This window comes from Myxocyprinus asiaticus, chromosome 24, assembly GCF_019703515.2.
Source record: "Myxocyprinus asiaticus isolate MX2 ecotype Aquarium Trade chromosome 24, UBuf_Myxa_2, whole genome shotgun sequence".
Classification (NCBI taxonomy): Eukaryota; Metazoa; Chordata; class Actinopteri; order Cypriniformes; family Catostomidae; genus Myxocyprinus; species Myxocyprinus asiaticus.
This window is the reverse complement of record NC_059367.1, coordinates 36,452,760-36,475,083: the sequence shown is the minus strand read 5'-3', so window position 1 is coordinate 36,475,083 and position 22,324 is coordinate 36,452,760. Positions and strand designations below refer to the sequence as shown.

At 38.6% G+C, this 22,324-nt stretch overlaps 1 protein-coding gene across 1 annotated transcript in view; it reads left to right on the top strand.

Moving 5' to 3' along the window:
• Window positions 1–21,912, top strand: part of tcf7l1b (transcription factor 7 like 1b) — a 64,272-nt gene extending 42,360 nt beyond the window's left edge. The window contains exons 4-12 of the mRNA XM_051654218.1: window positions 385–468; window positions 12,736–12,868; window positions 12,958–13,060; window positions 13,240–13,323; window positions 14,977–15,117; window positions 17,151–17,310; window positions 17,621–17,728; window positions 17,932–17,983; window positions 20,564–21,912. Of these exons, the coding sequence (XP_051510178.1) occupies window positions 385–468; window positions 12,736–12,868; window positions 12,958–13,060; window positions 13,240–13,323; window positions 14,977–15,117; window positions 17,151–17,310; window positions 17,621–17,728; window positions 17,932–17,983; window positions 20,564–21,036 (1,338 nt within the window). The 3' untranslated portion in view covers window positions 21,037–21,912. The remainder of the gene's footprint in view (window positions 1–384; window positions 469–12,735; window positions 12,869–12,957; window positions 13,061–13,239; window positions 13,324–14,976; window positions 15,118–17,150; window positions 17,311–17,620; window positions 17,729–17,931; window positions 17,984–20,563) is intronic.
• Window positions 21,913–22,324: the final 412 nt, after the last annotated feature.

Sequence of the window (22,324 nt, the reverse complement as noted above, 5' to 3'; positions counted from 1 at the left end):
TATTTATTTAGTTTTATCAATTCTCATATTTTAAGATTGAAAATCTGAGTCTGGGATACAACAGAGAAAAGTATCAAAACTAAATACAGGCATGGTATAAACTTTGCAAGATAGTTTTAATGTTATTAAAACATTAAAACGGAGGAAAGAAATTCAGATTTCATCACAGGATATTGGCTTTTTTGTATTTTTTCTTAAGTGTCATATTTTGAAATTGAAAGTCTGGTCTGGGAAAAAGCATAAATGGCATTTGCAAAATATCAAATTAAAGTTAGGCATAGTAAAAACTTTGCAAGATCAAATATGTTTGTTAAATGAAACCCTGGGACATGAAAGTGCAGTAGTTGAAGAAATGCCCTAAAATGTGTGTGTTTGGTTCCACAGTATCTGCAGATGAAATGGCCTCTACTGGACGTTCCAGGCACAGCAGCTCTCAAAGACTCACGATCCCCGACTCCAGGACATTTAGTGAGTGTTTTACAAATACACTCTCACACATACTAACGTTAGTGGAACATGTCTATAGTTAATGTGAACTACACCTGTGGATACTCTACTGGGGCACCTGTGTGGCTTCATACATCCACTAAAATCACCTCGGGACCAGTTGGTTAAAAGTAATTGCAAAAATGGCTCAGAAAAGGTCTAGCATCATTTATTTTCAGATGCCTCTGGGTTTTATATCTTATGATATTTTGTTTTGAGATATGCAATGAAATTCATACATTTGTAGGTGTTGTCTCAGTGTCCAAATACTTTTGGGGCCACTGTAGACATATACACAAACATACGACTCGCATCCATGCAAACGTCAGGTTCAATGCTATCAACTTCCTGGATATGCTTTTTGCACCAAATGCATTCCTGTTGTCTTTTTAATAAATGCAATCTGGTAGACTATTATTGACACACAAGCATGTATCCAGTAAGTTGTGAAGTATCAAGTATTTTTTGGTAGCCTGCAGGGTACACTGCTAAAGTCACCTGAGATATTTTGTGTTGTTAACCAAAAATTGTGTTACGGCTCAAACAAGAATGTGTGGTATGACTACGCCACTCCTTAGACGACAATGATCGCTGGATAAGAATTGACTTCCCTGTTGACACAGACCTGTTCAGAGCTGAATTCCAGTCAGCAGAAGAGCTGGTTTGAAGGTCAGTTTGGTTTGGTGGTTGGTAGTTTATCCTCTGCTGATCTGTGTGGTTTGATTCACCTCTGGTAGACGCTGCTGATGTTAAGGTGATAAATTTAATCAGAGCGTTACATTCCTGCTATGGTGGAGCAAGTGTGTGTTTGCGAGAATGCATCTTGAAACAAAGACACGCCCATGCAAACACACACAACACGAGGAACCTCAGATAATGAGTCAGTCAAACTGACCCATATTGACCCATTCTGGATGATTGATTTTTCAGCACCCAGCTAAGCATTAGACCTCAGCACTTCAAACTCTCAAAATTATTGATGGGCGGTAAATCTACCGCAAATTTCTGTTTTAGCATCCTGACAAGCTTGACACATCAACATTGACTCAACCAATGATGTGAGTTTGGGGTGTTTTTTTTCCCCCAATGGCAAACAGGGAAAAGTGTTTGAGAAACCTGTTTGAAAACGGTCATGTTTTTTTGCGTTTCTGTTTGGTGATCGCAGTTGCGCTGATATTACACATTTTCAGTGGCATACTTCCGCTATTAAATGTAGTCCCTGACACCCTTTTACACCCTGGTGCATTGCACGTAATACACATTTTGCCATCAGCACAATACGTGCGAACTGTCCGCGTGCAGCCCAGTTTTTCTAGACATGCGAACAGTCCGATTCTTTGTGTGCTGTTGACTGCTAAAAGACAATGCAGTCGTAGTGCACATGCACTGAATGCGTCAATATGGGCTCGCTGTCAAAGGAGTGTACTTTGAAAGTCTAAGCTCTAGACTGTGCACGAGAGTTAATTAATAGCTGTTACTATTGTGTATTTTAGCATGACTGGAATGCTTCATTGACCAATTAGCATCCACGACCGGAACTATCTGTTTATAACTAACATTATCTAATCAATAGTTCAGGAACATTTAGGAACATTCACGTATAAATATACATGAAAATATGTTAATCGAAGTTTAATTAGACAAGATGACTAATTTATGTTATGAAAGTTGTTATTAAAGTTTTATCTTGTCATCTTTTGTAATCGTTCCTAGCCTTAAAAGAACATTTTGGCTTCCTCGCAGCTATTAGTGGTTTTTAATGATTAATTTGTTGCTCTTATTCAGTATGATAAATATATTTTTCTTCACTTTTGACTTTCCCTCTGGCCACACTGGGCGTACATTGTGACATGATGAATCCAGAGGGATGATTGACAATGTCATCATTGACTCTTTGGCAGCCAGAGGGCATTTTGTGTGTGTGTGTGTGTGTGTGATGTTTGTTTCAATCTCCACAAACCCAACTCAAACTCTCTTTGTCGCAATAACCCCTGAACTCTCTCTAACCTCTTAAGCACAACATGGGATTGTCCTTATAAAACACAGTGTGCCTTGTTTCACCACCCAGCCCTGTAAATGGGTCTTTATTGTATTTGCTTAATATATAAGATTATAAAATGCATGCACCCGCATTATGGGGACAGCAGAAAACGTGAATGTAAAGACTGCTAATAGCAATCAAATTAGCTGGACTTGAACGGCAAGTATTGAAGATTTGATGATAACGCACTTTGTCTCCCTGTGGCATTCCTTCACCCTGACACCCACCATTGGCCCTTTTTTTACGACGGACAGCTGGAACGGAGCGATTTGCTTAACCTTGGTGTTGGCTACGGGATTGTTTGAGAACAACATCTGATCTTGACTATGGTGGGCGAAAAGTATCACCACACAACAACTCTCCACCATGTAGTTGAAAAATATCACACATATGATCCTGCAGAAGGACTAGGATTGAGAAACTGAATTCCAATTTTTACTTAAATATTGCTGGAACTCAAATTATATTAGAATTTTTTAGACATTATTTCAGTTAAGGTAAAAAAGCTACAAGACATCAGTGATCACCAGATTTTTTTAAATCGACTTTGTCTCTTAAATCCACTAGAGGGTGCAAAAAAAATAAAAACCAACAGCACTGTGTTACCTTGTTTATTGCAAAGAACATACCTGGCTATGAACAAAAACATAAAGTGCATAAAATTATAAAATCAAAATATTTACCACATTGTTTTTCATTAATTACAGTTGTATGTGCATGTACGGTAGTGAGAGTCACAGAAAGTAGTGGTGTTCGGTTGAACTTTGTTTGTGAACTGGCATTTGCGACTTAAACTCTGCCTCATCACGGTAACGCCATGTGCAGAGCGCGACAGAATGGAATGGAACTCTCTGATCTCGAGACTCTCTTTTCGGAATTGAACTCCTTTCCTGTTGCATTTTAAAAGACATTACCTTTCAGACCAAATGCGTTCTTGCGCTAAAACAAGCTAGACGCAGTGCAACGAATAGGACAAAATGCACGTGTCTCAGGATGCGTTTTTAACTTAACACAGTGTCTGAAAAACTTACCGCTCTTGCAGCAGGATGTGCCACAGCTGTCAAAGATGTCAGTCTAGCACGTTTACATAGAAAAACTATTGAAAAACAGCGCAGATGGACACAAAAATGCGTTCGGTGTGAATGCCCATAAGAGAGCATGCGGCAATGTTTAAAGGCCAAATTCATTTTCAGTGCTTGGCACACATGTCGAATGCACAGTGTTTGTATTTTATGTGCATTTTTATCTTAAATTCGACTTCCATTTGTATTTAGAATTTTAATTTGACAGCCTGAATGAGGAATGTATCTCTGGTCTCTTTTTTTTTTAAAAACATGTTAGCTATTTAGCTAATCAAAAGATAAAATATCTATAAAATAAGCTAGGTAGAATATGAAATATTATAATTGCTTGGCAGACAGATGATTAACCCTTTCACACGTATGATCAAACCGGTGTGATTACACTAGGCGGGGCTCTGACGTGTATGATCAAACCGGTGTGATCTGCATTCATGCTGCTGTTTACCAGCAAAATCAGTTGTCATAATGAACCAACTAGTCTTTTCAACATCACAATATCTTTATTTTTACACTGGCATTGGATCCAGGTGTGCAAGGAATCATACCCAAAAAGACTTGAGGCTGAAAAAGCAGCCAAATGTGCTGCAACTAAGCACTAAGTTAAGGGTCTGAATACTTTGTCAGTGTGATATTTCAGTTTTTTCTTTTTAATAAATTTGCAAAGTTATGAAAAATCTGGTTTTTGCTTTATCATTATGGGGTATGTAGTGTAGATTGATGTGGGGAAAAAAAATAATTTAAAGCATTTTAGCACAAGGTTGCAACATAACAAAATGTGAAAAAATTAAAGGGTCTGAATACTTTATGAATGCACTGTATAGCATTTTGTTGCATTTTTGGGCTAAATAAGCACAATTTATGCCATTCCTGATTTGAAATATGTTATTTGAACAGTTTGAGATTTTTGTCTTTTCTTGCTGCTGGAGTTAGAAATATACTTCACCTTTTAATTTTGCGCTCAAGGTGTTTTTAAATAGACCTTTACTAGTTTTGTCAAAACATAACCAAAACAAGATTTGAATTTAACAAATAGGCCATTCCGCAGTATAGTATTCATCTTTTACTATCATTCCTTCCTCAGTCCCTCATCCTCTCACAGATGCACTCACACGCTGAGGTTTGTCAGATTGAGCCCATAAGGTCTCTATGCTAATGTGTTATTCTGTTCACTCCAAAACGTTCAATAATTCAGGAGACGAGGTTTGCTTAGTATTCTACTGCACCTCCGCATGTGTGTGCTCGTGTGTGTGAGAACTCAACGAGGCCCTCGCTGTTTTAGTGCATGTCAGCTTGTGACATGCACTAAAGGCTAGCTGTTAGGCTAGCTGATTGAGTTAGCCTAGCAATGAGGGCTCAGATGGGAACAGTTGTGTGGGTTGAGGTTGGGACTCCATACTGTACACAATCAACCACTGATTGTTTGGGAGTTTTTCAATACAACACAGTACAGAATTGTGGCTCTTAAGGTGAGAAGCAACAGGACATATTCATGTTCTCCTTCAATTTCAGACTTGTGAGATTTTTGTAGCGAAAGGTACCGAATAACCCAGAGCCCCATCCTGGAAAAAAGATGTTTAAATGCTCGAGACATAAATATTTATTTACTTTTTTGCACACATTTGTGTATATAGGTGTGCGCAAGAGGTCAGTGTTTGGATGGTTAGCATAGACTGTTAGCCCCTGCTGATAGATACATTAACTATGCCATTATGCAGGCAAAAAGCCTGTTTATCCAGTGGGCATTCCATCTTTGTACCTCAGCAGAAATCAAGATTCATAAGACCAGGCTATGTTTTTCCAGTCTTTAACTGTCCAGTGTCTGTGAGCATGTGCCCACTGCAGCCTCAGCTTTCTGTTCATGGCTGACAGAAGTGGAACCCACCATGGTCTTCTGCTGTTGTAGCCCATCCACCTCAAGGTTTGACATGTTGTGCATTCTGAGATGCTGTTCTGCTCACTTCAATTGTACAGAGTGGTTATCTGAGTTACCGTAGCCTTTCTGTCAGCTCGAACCAGTCTGGCCATTCTCTGTTGACCTCTCTCATTAACTAGGCGTTTCTGTCTGCAGAACTGCCACTCACTGGATGTTTTTTTTGGTTTTGGCACCATTCAGATTCAATTTTAGAGACTGTTGTGTGTGAACATCCCAGAAGATCAGCAGTTACAGAAATACTTAAATCAGCACATCTGGCACCAAAAAAATCATGCCACGGTCTAATTAACTGAGATCAAATTTTCTTTGCTATTGTTTCATGAATTAGACCCCTTAGGTTGACTCGAGATTCATAATAGAATGTACAAATGTGTGTGATTGTCAGGTGTGTTGTTAATGTTGCCTTTTTGTTAAGCTGATGGGATCCCTGGAACAGGGAAAAAAAAGACAAAAACATGCCCACATACACTAAGAAACCAAACTATCACTTGAGTTTTCTGTGAGTATTTGCTTTTGTGTTAATGTGTGTCCCAATAAATGCTGATGTCATGCTCTGCCCACTCTCATATCCGTTTCCTGCCTGGGTGACAAACAAGCCTCTGCTATGCTATCATGCCATGCACTCTCCTCTTTTCCTTCTTTTCCTCCTTTTTTTGCTTAATTTTTGAAAAGATTCTTTAAAGACCCAGAACCTCCCACTGAAAAAGAGAAAGCAACACACACACAGAGCTGAGAAGGTTGTTTGGTTTGCTGGTAACTATTGTAACCAGGGGCTGTTTGCCTAGTAATTTATCGCAGATGTGAAGCATTCAAAATCATGTTTGGCTGAGCGAAGTCCTCCTCCCCTCTTTAACACGGACTCCACGGCCAACAGCAGGCCTGTCTCCTCAGCCTGGCCCAGCAGAGTAGTGCCCTCTTGGCCAGACCGCCACCATGCAATCTGTGCAAAACCACCAAATCTGGGCTAACACAAATGCCTTTTAGCTGCAAATCTTTGCATTTTTGGAGCTCTGATTTTTGCCATGCTCTTTCATTCTCATGCCTCTGTAGATGCTGAATACCTTGTAAAATGCCCTCAACTTGGCAGGGACTGTCTAGAAATCATTGACAGTTTGTTAGTGAATTTTAAAAACTTGGGTCTTTCAAAACCACAGGTTTACCATCCCCACTTTAAGTTTACACATTTTCTGATCAAGCCATCAGCAAACAAACTTAGAATTAAAGTTAACGTGAAATCAAAACTATTAACCCTATTTACTTAAATACATGTTCCTGGTCTTATTGTGAATGATTCATCTGTGCATGTTATTCCAAAGGAAAAAAATATTTGTCTTTGGAATCTTTAATCAAAATCTAATAACATGCTTTACCTCTGAAACGACCTGCCTTTTCGGCTGATGTCACTAAGCCCTCATACTTTTCAACCCCTCCCCACCAAATGCCAGACTCCATTTTGATATGTAATGCCCACTTTTCACAATTCAATCAATTCCTGATTGATAAAGTCCCTTCTTACATTTCTCTCATTTAATGTTGTGTTTCACTCAGAATTGTATCATATTATACAGGTAAAATGGGTTGGGAACATCGTCTGATGTTGACTTTAAAATAATTTATATTTTCCTAGATTAATATGCAGAGTGAGCTATAAGTAAGCCATTCATAGGTTGATTTCTCCTCCCAAACTTTGGCTATGTTGCACTTTCAACATTGCTGTGGTTGGTCGAGCGGCCTTAAAAAAAAAAAAAAAAAAAAAAAAAATTGGCTCAACCAGTGGTGTAAGTTTTGGTGCAGGACTACCTGTTTGACCAACCAGTGGCAGATGGAGTGTTTGGGAAACCCATTTGAAAATGGTCATCATTTTTGCAATTCCCATTTGATGAGGCTAGTGGCTTGGAAACCTTTAAACTTTAAAACTGCCCTGGTAGTTTGTTTACATTACACCAAAACAAGCCATTGCACCGCTTTGTCAATATTTGTTTCTGCAAAAACCTAAAGCTCACACGGTACAATTTTGGCCAAGATTTTGCCGTCTGAGACAAATTTCGGGAATCATAAGAGATTTCTGTTTTCGTTGGGCAAAATCAACAGTGTTTAAATGCTTAAAGTGACATGCTCACAGACAGCTGATTCATTGCTTTTGTGAAGAATCCTGGCTTGTAAGTGTCAGAAATATTGCATTGCAGTTGTGTATTGCGACAGATGAGCTAAAACACCCAATCAGCGCTATCAAACGGGTCTTGACTACGATGTGTTTAGTACAGTCTGACAATGTCGCACAGTGTGCCATGGCTTTTACCCAACATCTCACTGGGATCATATCATACAGTCAGACTAGCAACAATTGTAAAAGACCTTAAAAATTTATACAGTGTGCACATGGAGAAAAACTTGTAGAGTGATGCATAGTAATAATAAGTATGAAGGAATTCTGTATATATTCTTTCCTCACCTTATAAAGTAGTTCTCTTTACACCCAAAGTCTAGAATCACTTCACTGTGGTTTCAGCAATGTTTTCACAATGAAATATTGATGCAGTAATTCCTAAGTCCTACTGATGTGCAACCCAAACCACAACATCTCTCCCTCGCTTTCACTAACAAACAGCCAAAAAGTGTAAACTAGTCCACATAAATTCAGTCTGCTGTGTAGATTAGGTTTTAATCTACTTACATAAATGTTCAGTTGATTTTATATATATATATAATCTACTGTCATGTAATCAGTTGTTTAGGTTGATTAGATATATTTGGAGTATTGCAGTGTAGGCTCCGTTCTCCCAGCATTCCTTGGTGCAGGGCCAGATTGCTTCATGCTTTCTTGTCACACACACATACAGAAATATACTCTTATACATAAACAATCGCTGGCCTCTTTTTGCCCAAGAACCATTGCGTTTACCATTTACATCACAACACACATTCACACTAGTCTCACACACACTAATTGTTTGGTTTAAATACAACATCAAATGGTTTTCCCAGCATTGTTTTTAAGAATGTTAAGCAATTTAACTTTTGTGAAGTGACAAGAAATAAAATAGGCAGAGCTAGATTAAATAATTTTGGATTTGATTGGATTGTGAAAAGTGAGAACATGTTGGGATATGATATTTTTGGTGAATTTTTATTTTTTCCCTATTTCAGAAGTGAAGAAAGTTGTTACATTTTGAGGAAGCCAACTATATTTTTTCTTTAGAATAACATGCTCTGAAAATCAATCAAAATAAGACCAGGGAAATTTACTAAGGCCACGTCCACATTAATTATTTTTTGTTAGAAAACGCATCTTTTTCTTTTCATTTTGGCTTTCTGTCTACACTTAGACAGCGTTTTTGAAAACTGAGCTTTTCTAAAACACTCTCAAGTGGATACATTTGAAAACGCAGATTTTTCAAATCAAATCACTTTGTCACTCATCCATATACACAAGTGCAATAGTGGGTGAAAATCTTGGGTGCAGTTCTGAGCAACATAGCAGTCATGACAGTGATGAGACATATACCAATTTACAATAAACATCAGATTTACACAACACAATTTAAACATCTGTTATACACATAATTACACACAACACAATATACAAATAATAATAAACAATGCACAGTATACAATACACACAATATAGAATACACAGTATACAATAAAAATAGTATATATAAAATATACAGTAGGTTGTATTGTGCTGTATTGACATTCAGGCTGTTGGTTGATAGTCAGTTGCCAGTGTGTTGTAAGAGAGAATATAATTTATGACAGTCCAGTGTAAGATTAATAAAGTGCAGTGTACTTACAGGTGCATCTCAATAAATTAGAATGTCGTGGAAAAGTGCATTTATTTCAGTAATTCAACTCAAATTGTGAAACTCGTGTATTAAATAAATTCAATGCACACAGACTGAAGTAGTTTAAGTCTTTGGTTCTTTTAATTGTGATGATTTTGGCTCACATTTAACAAAAACCCACCAATTCCCTATCTCAAAAAATTAGAATATGGTGACATGCCAATCAGCTAATCAACTCAAAACACCTGCAAAGGTTTCCTGAGCCTTCAAAATGGTCTCTCAGTTTGGTTCACTAGGCTACACAATCATGGGGAAGACTGCTGATCTGACAGTTGTCCAGAAGACAATCATTGACACCGTTCACAAGGAGGGTAAGCCACAAACATTCATTGCCAAAGAAGCTGGCTGTTCACAGAGTGCTGTATCCAAGCATGTTAAAAGAAAGTTGAGTGGAAGGAAAAAGTGTGGAAGAAAAAGATGCACAACCAACCGAGAGAACCGCAGCCTTATGATTGTCCAGCAAAATCGATTCAAGAATTTGGGTGAACTTCACAAGGAATGGACTGAGGCTGGGGTCAAGGCATCAAGAGCCACCACACACAGACATGTCAAGGAATTTGGCTACAGTTGTCGTATTCCTCTTGTTAAGCCACTCCTGAACCACAGACAACGTCAGAGGCGTCTTACCTGGGCTAAGGAGAAGAAGAACTGGACTGTTGCCCAGTGTTCCAAAGTCCTCTTTTCAGATGAGAGCAAGTTTTGTATTTCATTTGGAAACCAAGGTCCTAGAGTCTGGAGGAAGGGTGGAGAAGCTCATAGCCCAAGTTGCTTGAAGTCCAGTGTTAAGTTTCCACAGTCTGTGATGATTTGGGGTGCAATGTCATCTGCTGGTGTTGGTCCATTGTGTTTTTTGAAAACCAAAGTCACTGCACCCGTTTACCAAGAAATTTTGGAGCACTTCATGCTTCCTTTTGCTGACCAGCTTTTTAAAGATGCTGATTTCATTATCCAGCAGGATTTGGCACCTGCCCACACTGCCAAAAGCACCAAAAGTTGGTTAAATGACCATGGTGTTGGTGTGCTTGACTGGCCAGCAAACTCACCAGACCTGAACCCCATAGAGAATCTATGGGGTATTGTCAAGAGGAAAATGAGAAACAAGAGACCAAAAAATGCAGATGAGCTGAAGGCCACTGTCAAAGAAACCTGGGCTTCCATACCACCTCAGCAGTGCCACAAACTGATCACCTCCATGCCACGTCGAATTAAGGCAGTAATTAAAGCAAAAAGGAGCCCCTACCAAGTATTGAGTACATATACAGTAAATGAACATACTTTCCAGAAGGCCAACAATTCACTAAAAATGTTTTTTTTATTGGTCTTATGATGTATTCTAATTTTTTGAGATAGTGAATTGGTGAGTTTTTGTTAAATGTGAGCCAAAATCATCACAATTATAAGAACCAAAGACTTAAACTACTTCAGTCTGTGTGCATTGAATTTATTTAATACACGAGTTTCACAATTTGAGTTGAATTACTGAAATAAATGAACTTTTCCACGACATTCTAATTTATTGAGATGCACCTGTATATTGATCGTGGGAGATCAAGAGTTCAAAAGTCTGATTGCTTGGGGGAAGAAGCTGTCATGAAGTCGGCTGGTGCGGGTCCTGATGCTACGATACCGCCTACCTGATGGTAGCAGTGAGAGCAGCCCATGGATCAGGTGGCTGGAGTCTCTGATGATTCTCCGAGCTTTTTTCACACACCGCCTGGTGTAGATTTCCTGGATGGAGGGAAGCTCACCTCCAATGATGTGTATGGCTGTTTGCACCATACTTTGCAGTGCTTTTTGGTTGAGGGTGGTGCTGTTGCCGTACCAGGCAGTGATGCAGCCAGTCAGGATGCTCTCTACCGTGCTGGTGTAGAACCGTGTGAGGATGTGGTGGTTCATTCCAAACTTCCTCAGCCGTCTCAGGAAGAAGAGTGAGCCTTCTTCACAACAGCCTCAGTGTGGACGGACCATGTGAGTTCCTCTGTGATGTGGACACCCAGGAACTTGAAGCTGCTGACTCTCTCCACCGGTGCTCCATTGATTGATTTTTAGAAGTACACGGGTGCCAGCACTTTGACGGTCCAAAAGGCATATATAAGCAGCATAAAAGTAATCCAGAGGGCTCCAGTCGATCAATGAATGTCTTTTGAAGCGAATCGATAGGTTTGTGTAAATCATTAATTAAAATGTTATTAACTTTTAAAAAGCGCTTCCTGCCATCAGCTGATACGAAGTGTGACGTAAGCGTGTCCACGTGAGAATTCGGAAGTGGCGCTTTTTTAAAACATTTACAGCAGAAGAACGAACGTCACATGAGTGTTCGGCTATTTCAGAGAGTATCAGAGCCCTGGATGGAAGCGGCAATTTAAAGTTAAAACCATTTTAATTATCGACTTGTTTCTTACATAAACCTACGATTTGCTTCAGAAGACATTCATTGATCGACTGGAGTCGCATGGATTACTTTTCTGTTGCCTAAATGTAACTTTTGGACCATCATTTTTGGGTGAACTATTCCTGTAAGTCCAATTTTGCTAGCAATTCTTCTCCCTGCCCAGTAGAGAATGCATGAAGAATGTGAATCACCAAAAACACAAGAAGAAGAATGTGAAAGTTAAAGAGGAGATTGACTGAGCAGGGAGGGGTATTTATAGTAAACATTGAATAAAATATTGATCCGTTTCTCACCCACACCTATCATATCTCTTCTGAAGACATGGATTTAACCACTGGAGTCATAAGGATTTTCATTTTTGGGTGAACTATTCCTTTGTGTTTTCATAAGTTTCAGTGTAGACGAGAAACTTTTGGAAAACGCTTGAAAATGCCGGCGTGGACGGAGAATGTTTCAAAAACGAAAACACAGTTTTCAAATGTATCCAGATTAATGTGGACGGAGCATAAGGGAACTGATTTTTTTATTTTTTTAAGCATTCCAATAAAAAAAAATCGTAGCCGATAAAATTATTAGCAGATTAATCCTTTATCAGCCTTTTGAGTTTAGTTATTTTCAGAATTGGCAAAATCCAATATTGGTCAGCTTCTAGTTCTGAGTGTTTTTAGCCCATTGCTAGAGAGTTCTGGATTCTTGCTAGGGTGTTCTTGATGGTTGCTTATTGGCCCAAACAAAAATATCACATCCCAATTTCTGATATTCTGGTCCCTAGCTAAAACAATAAAACAGACAAAAAAATATGTCAGACAAAGGCTAATAGGCTAAGGGATTATTTTTCATTAGTTCTATCTTCTGCCTACAAAAATATTTTCAACAGGCAACACAAATTGAGATCTTTCATGTTTCTTGCAGAATTAAGTGATGTAATAGTTAACCCCCCCCCCCCCCTTTCTTAGTCTAATAAGGTCCCAGTGGTCCAGCATGCTCACATGCACCCCCTGACCCCCCTCATCACCTACAGCAATGAACACTTCTCTCCAGGGACTCCTCCATCCCACCTCTCCCCAGAGATACTGGATCCAAAGACAGGTATTACACACGAACTCACGCACACTTCATTTCGGTTCACTGACGTTTGTGTGTCCCATCATGTGAGTGACTGTATATCACTTGTTCAGGTATTCCACGGACCCCACACCCATCAGAGCTGTCCCCCTACTACCCTCTTTCACCAGGTGCCATGGGGCAGATCCCTCACCCTCTGGGGTGGCTTGTTCCACAGTGAGTATCCCAAACCTCATCAGTTACTATACGCATATACACACTCACAAACTCAAGAAACATTTACTTTTAAAAGTGAAGGGACCAATTAGAATCAAAAAGGTTTTTACAGTTTGATGCTTCAGAAGAACGTGTTTCAATTCCTCAAAGAACTTTCTATTTATCTCTATCAATCTCAGACAGGGCCAACACATGTACCCCATCACTGCTGGTGGTTTCCGTCACCCTTACCCAGCTCTTGCCATGAATGCATCCATGTCCAGGTGAGTGTGTTATGTTTCCTGATTCATTTTCTCATACTGTTATTTCCAACTCCTTGCACTGACCCCAATTTGGAGTTCATTCATACACACTAAAGATCTGAATTGGTCAAGAATAGATCTTAATTCAGTGATAGCCCTGAATTAAATAAAAAACAACCTGTACTGAGCTTCCCTTGTTATGTGTGTAAGAGAATGTTGAATTATTCATACAGAGTTCATATTGATCAATACTCCGTCCTCTTGCAGACCTTTACAACCATTGTCAGTACAAGCTTGCACAAGCCCAGCCGTTCTTGTTTCTTCATTGGCCTTTGTGTTTTAAAAATGACCATGCTTTTCTGTCCTGTTACAGAAGACCTTATTCATAGTTAGGGTCCATTCATAGGAGAATATTTTTGAAGAAAAGAGTGCTTACCCATGCAAAACTTGCCACCAGGATGCTACAATCAAAGTCTACAGGACAAAGTCAAAAAAGCCTTTATGATATCATATTATGTCTGTCTGTGTCTCAAGTCATTTCTACGTTCACCTCTAAAATGGGCTGGTTTTGAGCTGTGAGGAGGTTATACCTGCTAGTCTGCTATTCTATACCTGAGCAAGCAGTGGTCAGTCTTTCTATGGAAAAAATGACTTTAATAAGAAACAGAGAAGAAGGGGGCGAGAGAGCGTCAGTCACTTTTTCCGGTGCTCAATGATGACAATGATTCATTGTGCGTTCACCTCACGAGAAACGCATGGCACTGAGGTCTCTAAAGTGTCCCATTCAGCCCATTGTAGGAAGTGGTTTCCATTGATTTTGGAAAAGGGCGTGTGTGTTTGGGGGGGTAAATGGTCTCAGGTGTCGCGCTCTGTTACATTACCAAGGTTACTGCACAACCGGCACTTATAAATATAACAGAAGCGGATAAAGGAGCTTTTGAGTAGGTCTTTACTTAGACTGAATATGACATATAAACAGAAAAAAAGAGTGTGTTTAAGTCTAGACGCAGCATAAAGACCTAAATGTGAAATAACATGGGCATCTCTGTGGGAGTTTAAGGGACCTTTAAGGGTTAAAGGTCAACATGTGTGAGCTGGCACGTGGGTTGGAGTGTAAGGAGGTAACTCTGCTTGCTGGTAAATGTTGTTCTTAGTTGGAGCTGTGGAAATAGTGGTTGGCATACATGGCCCAGAGCTATTGAGCTTTTGTGCTCATATGGGTAATCCAGGTTTAAATCTGGACTAACATGTGGGCCGGAGTGTAAGGAGGTAACCGTGCTTGTTGGTAAATGTTGTTCTTAGTTGGAGCTATGGTTTAGTGGTTAGCACACATGGACCAGAGACGTTGAGCCTTGGTGCTCATATGGGAAATCAGGTTTAAGTCTGTACTTGCACATGGGCTGAAGTGTAAGGAGGTAACCGTGCTTGCTGGTAAATATTGTTCTTAGTTGGAGCTGTGGTGTAGTGATTAGCACACATGGACCAAAGACATTGAGCCTTGGTGCTCATATGGGAAATCCAGGTTCAAGTCTGTCCAGAGATTCTTCAAGAGTGGAGGGGTCTTCAAGATTTGGATCTAGATTTTAGTTTTCCCATGGTGTCAAGTTAACATGATAGTTTACCGCTTTCACTTTGTCAACTCCTCTCCCTTTCTGTCTCTTTCACCCTTTGTAGTTTGGTGTCGAGTCGCTTTTCCCCTCATATGGTTCCTCATCATCCTCACAGTCTTCATCAGACAGGAATTCCTCACCCAGCCATCGTCTCTCCAGCTATTAAACAAGAACCTAATGGAGAACTCAGTCCAGCAGCTCACACGTAAGTACACACGCATACAACACACTACTTTACTGTAAAGTTGTACAGGATGTAATGTATGAGCACTTTAGTTCCAACTCTAAAATCTGATTGGAGGAATCATTTTCAAAGCTGTTGTAAAACAGCCACTATATGCACACCTGTGACCGCACTAAAATTAAATTCTGTATTTAAGCAAGAAGGTGCGCAATTGAGTGTATTTAGCTATATTGTATAGCACATTCTCAAGTCCCTTATTTATTTCATAAAAAGATTAATACATAATACAAATACACTGCCTGGCCGAAAAATAAATTAAAAAAATTCACCGTTTGGATTTAAATAAGCAGATACTTAAGAGCCTATGATTGGATCATTATTGCAGTGATTAATATGTTTCAGCTGGCAACAGTTCTTTTAACCCTAACTGATGCAGTGTGTAGCTTCTCATTTCTTAAACAACAATGTTGGAATAAGTATCCCTTGGTTGTGGAAAAGATGTTATTGCTGAGATGTTATTAGGATAGGGACTAAACAGCTGTGTGGCCACAAGAAAGCCACTTGTTATTGAGGCTAATTGGAAAAAACAACTTAAAGTTGCTAGGGAGCATAAAGATTGGACTGTGGAGCAATGGAAAAAGGTCATGTGGTCTGATGGGTCCAGATTTACCCTATTCCAAAGCGGTGGGTGCATCAGGGTAAGAAGAGAAGCACATGAAGCGATGTACCCATCATGCATAGTGCCCACTGTACAAGCCTCTGGAGGCAGTGTTATGATCTGGGGATGCTTCAGTTGATCAGGTCTAGGCTCAGCAACGTTATGCAGCAATAAAATGAAGTCAGCTGACTTGAATGTACTGAATGACCAGGTTATCCCATCAATGGATTTTTTCTTCCTTGACGGCACGGGCATATTCCAGGATGACAATGCCAAGATTCCTCGGGCTTAAATTGTGAAAGAGTGGTTCAGGGAGCATGAGGAATCATTTTCACATATGAATTGGCCACCACAGAGTCCTGACCTTAACCCCATTGAAAGTCTTTGGGATGTGCTGGAGAAGACTGTATGGAGTGGTTCGACTCTCCCGTGGACAATACAAGATCTCGGCCAAAAAATAATGCAGCTCTAGATGGAAATAATTGTTGTGACGTTGCATAATGTTGTCGAAAAAATGCCACGACGAATGCACATCGTAAACAAAGCTAAAGGCGGTCCAACGAAATATTAGAGTATGCAACTTTTTTTTGTTGTTGGCCAGGCTGTGTAAAAAAGACACATTTTCAACCTGGTCTCCTAGAATAGCGTTACTATACCTACATTTTTGCATTTTTTGCCACTACAACAATGACTTGTATTCCCTTTTGCAAAAATCACTGAGTAAAACAATTATCAGTTCATAAACAATTTTTTTTCTGTTTCTTACATAATGCTATCTTATGGCATTTAAACTCTTGTACTATAGTGCATGACTTTTAAGACGATAATTTTTAATGTATGCATTATATTACCAACTACGTTTGTCAGGTCATTCAAGTGCGAACAAATTGCATGATAGCTCACTGACACGTGAGCAGAAAGTGTCATAGAAGCACCACAAAATGACGTGGTTGCTTCAGCAATTGCACATTTGACTTTTATATCACTATTGTTTAAGTTTAGGTTTAAGGTTTAGGGTAGGGAGGTATGTTTTGCATCATAGCTGTTACTATATTGTTTATTTAGCACAGCTAAAACAAGGGTGTCTTTTATCATATTAATGTTGCTACAGTTTTAGTTTAATAGCAATAAGCCATAGTAAAATCGCTGTACTGCACAACCTCAAGTGGCTTATTGCTTCTTAACAGGCAGTCACATTATTGATGCTCCATTCAGCAAGCAGCTAATAACATTAGCATCACAGTCTCACCTCCTGTGACACTAATATTTTGGAAAAAAGAAAAAAGTTTTATCAATGTGCTTTGTCTAGCAACTTATCACCATGGTAAACACTCTCCTTCACACCCCTCTTTCTCAGTGTCAAAGACTAACCCACCTGTTGTGTGTATGTAAACAGGAAGTCTCCATGCCAGACTAAGAAGGAAGAGGAGAAGAAGCCTCACATAAAGAAGCCTCTGAATGCATTCATGCTCTATATGAAAGAGATGAGGGCTAAGGTTGTGGCCGAATGCACGCTGAAAGAAAGTGCCGCCATCAACCAGATCTTGGGCCGCAGGGTGAGCAGATAGGGTGTTTATGACCCGTTTACATCTCATATTACCTTGTGTCTCTTGAGACCACTTGAGAAGATGTTAGTACCAGTTGTAAACGGGGCCTGTGTGTTATAGTCTGGTCTGACGCAACTCTTTTTACATGTATGTTGCGTGTATACACAATATTGGGTGTGCAGTCACGGTATGTGTTTTGTGTGTAAATTCAGTGACTGTTTTTGCTAGTGAAAGCAGTATCTCTATGTACAGTATATATGTGTGTGTGTGTGTGTGTGTGTGTTCACCCTTTGGCTGACTGCGGTGTTTGTGTTTGCAGTGGCATTCTCTATCTCGAGATGAACAGGCCAAATACTATGATCTGGCCAGGAAAGAGAGGCAGCTGCACTCTCAACTCTACCCTGGCTGGTCTGCCCGAGATAACTACGTGAGTCACACAGCCACACACTCACATTTAATACCTCCTTCACATTGCCTAATTACACTGCTTTTGATTAACAAAAAATACAATTTGTTCTACACACTTCCTTACTGTATTTTTGGTCTTCTCTGTTTCTGACTCTATCTGTCTTTCCATCTCTCTCGCCATCTGTTACTCTCTCTCTGTCTCTCTGTATTTTTGCTCTCCAGGGCAAGCGGAAGAAGAGGAAGAGAGATAATAAGACAGACTCAACTCCAGAGGGTGAGGACAGACATATATACACACACACTCAGCCTTTCTGTCTCGCCTTGTCCATTTCTAACCCCGCTCTCTCCTCCTTGCTCCGTAACATGCAGCTTATGAAGTCCAGTGCTAGCACAGGCAGGTATGTCTGCAGGCTTGAGGGGCGATCACACTAGACTTTGAGTTCCGATCACCTCCATTCATATTCATGCTAATGCAGGAAAGCGGCAATGCAAGCATATACATAGAAGTTTCGTCTTTCGCTGCATACCTAAGTTAACTGAATTAGTTTAGCGATATGATTGTAAGGAATAATCTACAGTCAGCCTGTCATTATCACAAAATAAACCTAGACAGGGTGATCAGTACTCTGATGCATTCTTGTATTACCCTGAAGGGGTTTCTTTTGCGATAATGACGATATGTGAGAAGGAGACTGAGGCGTCTTCAGAAACAGCTGAATTCCACCGTTGAATGACCGTTTGACTGCTCCAGCTTATTATAAGACTACTTTCAAAATAAATAAATAAATGGACATGAAATATTGATTTGAGTTGAAATTACATTATGTGAGAAGAAAGAAACTGAGGAGTCTTCAGAAACAGCAGAATTTCACCTCTGGTTTGTGTCGTAGTTTGTGTTTATATTGCGAAAATGACCGTCCGACTGCTCATTATCCAGCTTATTACAAGACTACTCACAAAATAAATAAATAAATGGACCTGAGGAGTCTTCAGAAACAGCTGAATTCCACTTCTGGGTTGCGTCGGAGTTTGTGTTTATAATGCGAAAATGACCGTCTGACTGCTCATTATCCAGCTTATTACAAGACTACTCGCAAAATAAATAAATGGACATGAAATATTGATTTGAGTTGAAATTACATTATGTGAGAAGAAAGAAACTGAGGAGTCTTCAGAAACAGCTGAATTCCACCTCTGGTTTGTGTCGTAGTTTGTGTTTATATTGCGAAAATGACCGTCCGACTGCTCATTATCCAGCTTATTACAAGACTACTTGCAAAATAAATACTTGCGGTTATTATTCAGAATTATCAGAACGCTGGATGGTGTGATTGACCAATCAAAATCGAGTACTCATGAAAGTCATGTAATAAAGAAGATTTAAACACCATTGGCTCAATACAAATAACAAACTTCAAAGCTGCATGGTTTGCAGTGTTGCGGGAAAGTGTAGTAGAATGTTTGAACATTTACATTTCTAGCTATTTATAATTTATTCATTTCAAAACGGAAGCTTTAGAGCATGACATCATATTTTGTGCATATTAGTTGTTGGGTCTAAAATAATGTTGCATGCTTAAAATCTAGTGTGACCTCATCTTTAGACAGCCAGTGGCAAAAATTTCTAGAACACTGCCCACTCTTCACTGTGGTCATATCCAAGACCAGCATCTTTGCACTTCATTTGAATACTGTGATGTCGACGAGTTCACATTGATGCCATTTCCATTTTGTGATCAGTATTGTATCATGAAACCGTTCAAGAACATGTCAAGGACATATTTAACCCCAAAAGTAATATTTGTTGTACTACCTTGAATTTATGGTGATTTTAATGTGTTTTGGATCAAAAAAACACACAAAGTACTTTATTGGCATGATTGTGTTTACATACAATATTGCCAAAGCATCCATAACACAACAAATAATGACTAGGAAAAAAAGAGAATATAATGATTTTAATATCTGTAAAAAAACTGTATTACAGTAAAGAGAATCAACATTTAGAAGACGGAGAAATACAAAACAAATTCAACCAAAAAATTACGGTAATGAGAATTTGGTGGAAATGTGCTTAATTGTAATGCAAATAATGTCACAATAAAACAATCTTTATTGTCATAAAACTAAGTTCTCTTTATGCAAAATATTTTCTTCCTCTAAATTTTGGGTTGAAATGTAACCTGGACATGTTTTTGTGTAATTGACCACTGTGTAATTACAGTGTTGGGTGTAATCCAATTACAAAATAATAAGTAACTGTAATCTAAATACTTTTTTGTCAAAAAGTAGTTTAATCCATTACATTGTAAATTCTTGTAATCTGATTACAGTTTCTGACTTTCAATTAATTTAATTACTTTTAAGTATATGATTATTATTTATAATGCTTATTTCTATAGAACACTTGAATTATGGCCCCATAATGAATCATTGTGAAGGAGAAATGTGAGGTGCTGAGTTATGGCTTGTAACAATGAACAAGAAATATAGACATTATTTTGAATTTGTTGAGCAGAAAAGTGTTTTAGAAAGTAACTTAAGTAATTAGTAATATGATTACTTTTTCAATTAAGTAATATGATTAAAATTTTAGATGAAATAATCAGTCATTTGTAGTAATAACTATTTCCCAACAAACTTACCCAACAAATTTGTTTGTTTTTTTCATTCCAGAGTAGGTTTTTGTATCATGATGTCATTGCATAGAATATCAGGTCTTTAAGGAAAAACCCCTGAAAGACTCGGATCTTATCACTGCTGTGGTTTTATCATTCACTGGCTACCATTACATTAAGACAAAGCACCAAAACTATTTCGATATTCATATTGTCGACTTTCTGTTCCCTCTTAGATTTCTCCCCACGGAATAAGAAGCCGTGTGTACAGTACCTCCCTCAGGAGCAAATGATTGACAGCCCGGCCTCCTCCCACGGCAGCATGCTGGACTCTCCAGCCACGCCCTCTGCGGCCCTGGCCTCGCCCGCTGCTCCTGCTCCCACTCATTCGGAGCAGGCTCAGCCGCTGTCACTCACTACCAAACCTGACCGCCACCACCACCCTCATTATTCTCTTCTCTCCAAACCCTCTTCTTTATCCTCATCTACATCATCAGCATCCTCCTCCTCCCAGCCTAGCATCTCTCGACCTATTAGCTCCTCGGGCCGTCAGTCAACTCCACCCCTTCTTTCTCGGCCATTCCCCTTCGCTTCCTTGCATGCTTCGCTGTTGTCCCCACCCTCCCCGTTCCATCATGCCGCCCTACAGTCCCATCACGCATTGTTCCAGTCTCAGCCGCTCTCTTTGGTAACCAAATCGGCTGACTGACTCTTCTGAAGCAATTCTCTCTTAATCTCTTTTTAAAAAATGCTGTATATTGCTTTTTACCTTTTGGAGAAATAGATGTCAGGTTAACGTTTTTGATAAGTGAAAAGGAAATAAATATTATTGGTCAATATTTGATCATGTGCTTTTCTGTGTCTGTATAAAACAATGTATTTTTTGTAATGTCTACTTTGGAACTGGTTTCTTATTTGATGCATTTATTCAGTAAACTTGTGTAAAGAATACATGTATTAAAAACTACTTTTAAAAGACGAGAAGGAACAAAAAACTTTACGCTTGCCTGTATTAATGGTAGTTTTGGAGTTTAATTCCTAGTACTGGCAATTTATTAGACCTCTTTGCAATGATCCCACCCATCCATCCCCTCTACCCCAGTTTTGTAGTGTGTGAACTTGATAAATAAAACTTGTAAATTGTTTCTAAAAAAGGATGGCATTGTCTTTCTGGTGTCACATTTATTAATTAAACAGTTATGTGGCATGGATGATCAAAACTATGCATTATCACAGAATTTGTCTTGCTGAGAAAGTTCCAGGATTGCCAGAATTAGGGCCTGAAAAAGTCTTGGAAATTTCTTGTCAATAGAAATATTTCAAAGTGAATTCTAAAATATTTAATCAGCTAAAAATTGGTCTTTGTGAGTGCAATAATAATTATTATTACTTACAGTATTCACAAACAACTGGAAAAGTCATTAAAAAGTGGAATGGAAATTTGTGTATTTTTATATTCTTACATATGAAATGAAATAATTACAATATTATAATAAGTTACAATATTACAATATCATTGCAATAAGTTATTACAAAATCATTACAATATGAGCCCTGTATATTCTTGTGTTAAAAGCATAGAAACTTTTTCATCGAAACATCTAATATTCTACTTAATTTAATACTTGCCTATTTTATTCTACTGACAGTCACAGTTTTCAACAGTAAGCAAAAATAAAAAATAAATCTGTATTTGTTTCTGTGATTTTTTTTTTTTATTTTTTATTTTTTACTATTTTCTTTTTTTTGTTTTGTTTTTTTTATTATTATTATTGTGTGTTTAGTGTTTATCTTGCTTTCGGATAGAATAGTTGATACTTGTGTTTCTCTTCGCCATTTTTGCCTTGCTTACAGTATTATTTCTGTAAAGCTACTTTGGAACAATATTTACTGTAAAATGCAAAATACAAAATATTTTCAGCTGATTTTTTTTTTTTTTTTTTTAAGTTTATATACATCTAACAGTAGGCAATAGGTACTCTAATGCATCTTAATAG